The 7,330-nt window shown below is 49.7% G+C and overlaps 1 protein-coding gene across 2 annotated transcripts in view; it reads right to left on the bottom strand.

Annotated features, from left to right (window-relative positions):
• Window positions 1–1,472: 1,472 nt before the first annotated feature.
• EHD4 (EH domain containing 4) overlaps window positions 1,473–7,330 on the bottom strand; it is a 73,491-nt gene continuing 67,633 nt past the window's right edge. For both annotated transcript variants that reach the window (XM_064292144.1, XM_064292145.1), the window contains one exon: window positions 1,473–3,872. In XM_064292144.1, coding sequence (XP_064148214.1) covers window positions 3,336–3,872 — 537 coding nt within the window. In that variant the 3' untranslated portion in view covers window positions 1,473–3,335. The remainder of the gene's footprint in view (window positions 3,873–7,330) is intronic.

Raw genomic sequence — 7,330 nt, 5'->3', positions numbered from 1 at the left:
TTCTAAACAAGATTACAAAAAAAAAAAAAAAAGCATAGTGTATTAACTGCATGGGTTAATTGGCATGGAGCCTGACACACTCTTCAGTTAGGCCTGCGTTTACCTGGATAAACCCAATCATCATCCATCCTAAAGATGCTATTCTTCTGCCACATTTTAAGAAACAGTAAAATGCATCCCTGGTCTTCAGGAAGTTCGTCCTATACTCCCCCCTGGGCATACGGAGAAAGTGTTACAGTGTAAAGTGACTAGAAGCCGGTGGTACCTGCTCAGGCTGGGACTCCGGTGGGTAAACCCTGCCCCAGGCAGTGGGCTCCAGTACAAGGCGTTCCCAGAGGCACAACCACGGGGAAGCACTGTGGTCAGGGGCCTGGGGGTGGTCATGGGAGGGTTGCGGAGAGAGCAGGAGGCATCCTGTGACCCAGCCCCATGATGCACAACAAGAACTCAACAACTCGAGGCCCAGGAGCCTGTGAGAGAAGCCACAGCCCCAAATCCAAAGCTGCCATTGCTGCATGACAAGGGCTGATAAAAAGGGAACTGGGTCCAGCTCTGGAGAAACGAAAGCCAACTAGAGAAGAGCCCTCCCCACTGAAGAGTGACCCTCCGGGGCCATCCAGGGTGTGCCGAGTGGAGTGGTGAGAGAAAGGGGCTGGACCAAGAGGCGGAAGCAGGTTGGACATCTGCTTATCACCATGGGGGAGGGTTTCTGCAAGTCTCAACGCTGCCACGTTGTTTTAGCAGGTAGGCTCGGGAGGGCCTCATTAGCTGGCTTACAGCTTGAAAGCCGACTTTGGGAGTAGACTGAAGTTTTCATTTTTCCCCCTGAAACTCAAGACTGCAGAAGTTTGTGTTATTCAGAAAATAGGGCTTCAAGATTCTTGGATATCCTACTGTGGCACCACTGAGAGCATTAAGACGGGTTTATAGTTCTGGAGTTTCCCCGCTTCCACCTCCCCCACGTACACGGTCTGGGGAGGGTGCATTTTGAACACTGGGGCAGTGCTGTGGAAAGGGCAGAGTGTGGCGACAGATCCTAGAGGGCTGTTCTCCGGCTGGCTGTGTGGAGTGAGGTGGGATTACAGGTGGACTGGATGCAAACTAAGGGGCACTCTGTGCTTATCTTGGTCACCATCCCTAGTTTTCTAGTATTTTCCTTTCTAATCAGCTTTTTGTGATGAATGACTTCATGATGTGAGAGAGGATGTAAGAAAAATGGACATGTGACTTCAAATGGTTTTGTAACACCACCACCAGGTCCCTGCCGGGAAAGAGGTTCAGCTGCCAGACGCCTCTTCAGCCTGACCGCACAGCTGAGGGCATGTGGGTGGGTGCATCACCACACCCCGAGACCTTTCCTCACTGAAACCTCAACCCACTGCCCCTTCAAAGACTTCTCCTGTATGTCTGTACATAGACAACACTTGGCCATATATACATGTATACACATATGTGAGAAATTAAACACAGACTCAGGCAGCATATATATGTGTGTATATTTATACAGGACAATTGACAATCGAACAGAGTTAAAGCAGCAAAATAATTCTGCCTGGAAACCCCGCTAAGCTTGGCACCTCCAAACCTGTGGTGGATGCTGCTGACACGTTCCCAGCTGACAGCACCCGCTGAGCTGCCTGCTCCTGTGACAGACTGGAGTTGTAAGGTTTCTCTTCCATCTGTCTAATTTAAAAGTGCTCAGGAAGATTTAAAAACCATCACATTTAATTCTCCTAAAACTAAATTACTCTTCAAGTAAGCTAGGGTGTGTGAGAGCTGGGATCCGGATAAATGTTTACCAAAATACTTTCTCTTAAGTCTGCATGTCTGACCTGGACGTCACCAGAGGCAGGTGAAAGGAATAAAAGAAAAAGCACGTGGTTTTGGAAGGGTCACGTGGGGCTGCTCGGATTTCATCATTCACGTCCTGTGCTGGCAGGGCTCTGGCCTCACAGGCATGGATGTTTTCTCTCTTTGTTGCTGTGTAACAATGAAACGCACCCACACCCTCATGCAGGTGCCCACATAGCGGGGAGGATGGTGGTGAGCATGAGCCACCTCCCCCTGACCCAGGCCTGTCCTGTGAGGGGACAGTCCTGAGGGACTCCCACGGGGATCTAGGAAAGGGTACTCAGGAGCCCAAGTGAGGGTAAGTGCACAAAGCCTGCCTGGTGGTGGGCATTCATCAACAAGCCACACCGCCTTTCAAAGAGAAGGCTTAAGTGAAAGGTTCCATCCTGTTTTTGTATTAAAGGCTTTTATTCTGTGAGGAGAAAAAAAAAAGCTGGACATGTTAAAAATATCTATTTCCTACAAAAATAGTGTCTAACTCTTCTACCCGACTCCATTCACCCATGTGTCCACGCTCCCTAGGACACTGTAGGCACCAAGAAATGTTTTTATTGAATTTAAATTCTGCCGTTGGCCAAGAAGCTTTGGGGACTTTTAACAGCTAAGCATGACAAATAGACTGTGCTACAAAGTATTGGACAGACCGGTAAGAAAAGTGAGCCTTTGACTTCAGTGTGCCTTGAAAAGTATATTAGAAATCTTGCCAGGGGTTAATACAGTTTGAGAGTTCCAAACTCCTAACCAAACACAGCTTTCCTGGGAAGGCCCTGGGAGGGCACCCAGAAGGGCGGGCCAGTGCGGCATGTTGGGACCCACGTGATCTGCTAACCTGGCCACCTGCTCTGAGTGAGCCTGGGGGTGGGATGGGGCACACACAGACATAGCTCCTCCTCCTGTCAAACCTGGGGGCATCCGTCTTCTCCTTGGTAGACAATTTGGAGATAGAAGAAGCTCTCTCTGCTCTATTTTCTCCACTACGAAAACAGCAGGAAACAAAATAAATAAGAACTTCTTTTCTCCCTCTTGGTGTCCTCTGAGGGACAGGCAGGTGCTGCAGAATCTGTTCATGAAGATACACAGCCCAGGTAAGCAGAAGGCTCAACCGCTCCAGAAGGGCCCCCAACTCACTTCCTGGGGTTCCTGGGGTTCCTGGGATTCCACAAAGCCAGCTCACCCCGCACCTGTCTCTCCAGGTTTCTGAGTACTCTGAACAATTTCCCTTTTCTTCTCAATCTTCAATATTGTCATGCCCTCCCCACCCCATCTTTCAATAGGAACTCAGGGAATTTTAGAGGTGAAGGGACCTTAGAGACCATGTAGTGTCCAGTGCCTGCCCTCCCCATTGTACAGATGGGAAAGGTGAGGCACAGAGGGGCAGTGCCTTGGCCAAGGTCCTCAGAGAGTTAGTGGCCGAGTGGGCCTCTGATCCAGCTTCTTGGTTCCCACCCCATCCCACCCGACCCGTCCTGTTCGCAGCCCCCTCCTCAGTCGGCCTTTGGCAGGTACTTCCTGTGAGAGGGGGGCACGAGGTGGGGGGGCAGGGTGTTGGGCAGCTCGTAGCCATCCAGCTTGATCTTGATGAGGTGCTTGGCTAGTGCAAACTCCTCCTCGTCCAGCATGCCGTCGCAGTCACAGTCGGCCAGCTTCCAGATCTTGCCCAGGACGCTGTTGGGCAGCTTGGAGGTCACCATCTCCTTTTTGGCGTTGATGCCCGTTATCTTGCCATTGACAGGAGATAGGGTATAGAAGAGCTCGTCATAGATGGGCTTGTCCTTGGCCACGACCCATTCCTCCTCGTCGGCGCCCTCCCCGGCGCCCTCCCCGTAGCCCTGGTTGAAGGGCCCCTCGGTGGTGCCGTCGAAGGCGCCGCCCTGCACCATCTGCGTGGGCATGCTTATCTCCTCCTGGCCGATGAGTTGCATCAGTGACGAGATCTTGCTGCTCAGCATGTTGTCCACGGCCTCGATCAGCTTCGGCTTCAGCGAGTGGAATTTGGTGAAGTCATAGTTCTCGAGCTGTTCCTGCAAGAGGACAAGCCACACACTGGGTTACAGACTCTCTCCTCAGGGAACAGACAGGGAGGGGTAGCTGGAGGGACTGACTCTCCCTTAACACAGACATCACGTGCCCTGGGGTGTCCCAGAACTCGCTCTTTGGTGGGATCCCCACATCTGAATTCACCAGATATAGGAGAATGTTATGGATGAAACTGTGTGCCCCCCAAAAGATGCTGAAGTCCTAACCCTAACCCTGGTACCCCTGTGAAAGTGGCCTTGTTTGGCAATGGGGTCTTTGAAGATGTTTTCAGTTAACATGAGGTTATACTGGAGTAGAGTGAGTCCTAATCCAATCTGACTGGAGTCCTTACAAAAGAGAAGAGACACAGAGAGACCCACAGAGGGAGGTGCCCATGTGGAGATGGAGGCAGAGATGCACCTGCAGCAAGAACGCCAAGGACTGAGGCAGCCTCCAGAAGCTAGGAGAGAAGCACAGAACAGACTCTCCCTCAGAGCCCTCAGGAGGGATCAACAGGGACAATACAGGCGTCCCCCACTTTTCAAAAGTTCACTTCACGCCTCTTCAGTTTTAGGGAAGACCTACGTTAGTGCCCGTGATTGCTAACCGAAAGAAATCCAAAGACAATTTTCACTTTTATCAAAAAAGAGGAAATAGCGTTCAGCATTTGCTTAGCAGCGAGCAGTTAAAGAGGCGGCGCGCACCCCCAAGCCCGAGAGTGCCGTAGCCAAGCTCGTCCCGTCTGGGACCTACACTCAGCGTCTCCGTATCAGCCGCCAGAGCTTTGACTGTGTCTGTGAGCATCTGTGCTTCACCTTAGTTTATTTTGTGCGTTCTTTAGCAAGGTGTGTCCTAAGGTATCAGTGAAGCCTACGAGAGCTCGTAAAGGTTTTCTATGTGTTATTTGGTAGGTTATTTTTTCGGTCTGGGAACACTCAAAAAATTTTCCCATATAAATGAATAATAACTGCTTTGCTTTACGCCATTTCAGCTTACGGAAGGTTTCACAGGAACACTGTACTTTCGGATAGCAGGAGAAACCTGAACCCTAATTTTGGACTCCCGGGTTTCATAACGGTGAGACAATAAATTTCTGTTCTCGAACTTTGTTAAAGCAGCCCTAGGACACTAACGCAGAGACAAGCTGCATGGGACTCACTGCATTTCTTCTACAGCAGCTAAGCCATGGTGGCAGCTGTGTGAGTGACAGCGAGCCTCTGGGACTTGAAGACAACCCACCTTTGCCCCACCTTTTTTTTAGTGCTCTAGAGAATTAGTATTTTATCATTTAAAGTGACTTTATTACATACGTCAGTTGATCCTCACAACAGTCCTGGGAGTATGGAAGGGCAGGGACTAATAAATGTGCTTTAGAGGCAGCCGCCCAGGCAGTCCCGGCAGGGCCGAGATGTGACCCCACGTCTCCTGACTGTGCTTAGCACTCTTTCAGACAGAGGGACTATATTTAGGGAAGACAGTTATCTAAGGGCTCCGCTTTTGGATCAGCCAAACACACACACACACACACACACACAACAAAGCTCGGGGTACCTTGTCATTGGCTCTAACGGTGAAATCTCAGGATGTGGTGTCTCTTACAAATGAGCCCAGGTGGCTCTTCAGTGTGAACACGGCAGGAGCAGACCCACAAAGGCACAGCCCGGCCAGGAGCATGGAAGCTACACCAAAAAGGTATTTAGGCAAGGCCACTAAAATTTGGCAAATACAGAGTAGTCCTTACCCTCTAATCAGTAGTCATTTCAAACAGATGGACAAATAAAGTTAAATTGGAAATGGGCAGAGGTGTACGGGTGGGGAGGATGAGTGTATGAATCCAGCCAACAGGGCTGAGTATTACTGGGCAGGGCAGGGTCTCGGCTCTATTTCCCATCATCAGACAGGGCAGGAGCAGAGGCTCTGGAGAGGCCCTGGGAGACACAGCAACTACCTGGGCAGGGTGGGATCAGACTGCAGATGCCACAGACCTGTAGGAACAATCCTTCCTACCTTGGTTCATTTGTTGTTCACTTCCTCCTTCATCTGTCCATCTGTCCGTCCATCCATCTATCCCTCCATCCATGCCTCCAACCATCCATCCATCCCTCCCTCTCTCCCTCCATTCATCCATCCTTCCATCCATCCATCCATCCATCCAGCCAGCCTTCCTTTCATCCACCATTTATCGGTCATTTGCTATCTGCCAGGCCCTCTAGGCCTTGGGATATAAATGTGAAAAGCCAGTCCTCACCCTCAAGGCGCTTATGTTGTAATGGAGGAAGGACACACCATTTTTTAGTTACTTCCCACTTTCAAAAAGGATTTGCCTTATGTTGACAGTGGAAAAAAGGATAACATGAAATATAAGAAAGTCATTAGAAAGGGAAAAGCCAAGAAATTAAAAGGGAGAGGGACAGAATTATTACATCAGACAACTAAGGCTGAGGAAAGTTGCCGCCTGTACGCACAGATTAGCTCTGAGCTTCTCAGCCGCCCAGGCTGGGGCCCAGGGGTTACACAGTCCTCATTGTCTGAAGGAAGAAACCACCCATTCATTGCTAGAGACAAACTTTCTCTGGCCCTGACCTAGGAGGTACTCCAAGCTGCGTGTAAGGGGCCTCAAAGACCTAATGAGCAATGTCTTCAACACCGGTTTTGTCACATAAATGTAGAGAATTCCAGGTCCGGCAGTTTTCAAACAGACTCTGTGTAAAGTATTTCTGTATGGACAATTCTAGAGGGGCCTGAGAAGGGCCATCGAGGTGGACAACTTTCTGGAGATGGTGCTCGATACAGAGAGGAGGCAGGGAGGAGCCTGAGGAGAAGAGGCCTTACGTACCCTTCAGACCTGACTGTTTCATACAGAAGTAATATGACAGGCAGTTGGGGAAACATACAACTTAGTGTTATTATAAACAGCCAAACTTTTAAAGAGAAAAATGAGGAAAAACAGGTAAGCTAAAGGAGAAAAATTAAACCACTTATAATCCCATCATCCAACAGTAACCTCTGTTAACATTTTTGGGTATACATTTCTAGCCTTTTTACACACACACACACACACACACACACACACACACACTTACTTGAACTAAGGCCATACTGTTTATCAACTTGGGGTTAAAAAAAATCATATCTTTCTGTGATACTAATTTTTATACAAGCTTTTCCTAATAGCTGCATAATATTAAACCGTACGGCTGGGCCATTATTCACGTCCGCTGTCCCTGAGGTTGGACGTTCAGGCCGTTTCTAAGGAAGAGGGCATACTGCAGGGCAGAGTTCCCTGCTGTTATCTGGGCGTGGAGTCGTGAGCTTTAGACGATAGAGCGGATAAGGCTGAAAGCTAAGCCGCCTGACCAATCTCCAGAGAGGGGCCTCTGAAACTCTTCTCAAACAGCAAGCTCTGTGGCCATCAAACCATGCTGGGCTGGGAGGAAAGCCCACGTGTGGCCCTGTGCTCAGC

Source organism: Loxodonta africana, chromosome 10, assembly GCF_030014295.1.
Source record: "Loxodonta africana isolate mLoxAfr1 chromosome 10, mLoxAfr1.hap2, whole genome shotgun sequence".
NCBI classification, from domain to species: Eukaryota; Metazoa; Chordata; class Mammalia; order Proboscidea; family Elephantidae; genus Loxodonta; species Loxodonta africana.
The sequence above is the reverse complement of the archived record's forward strand: the minus strand, read 5'-3'. Positions and strand labels throughout refer to the sequence as shown.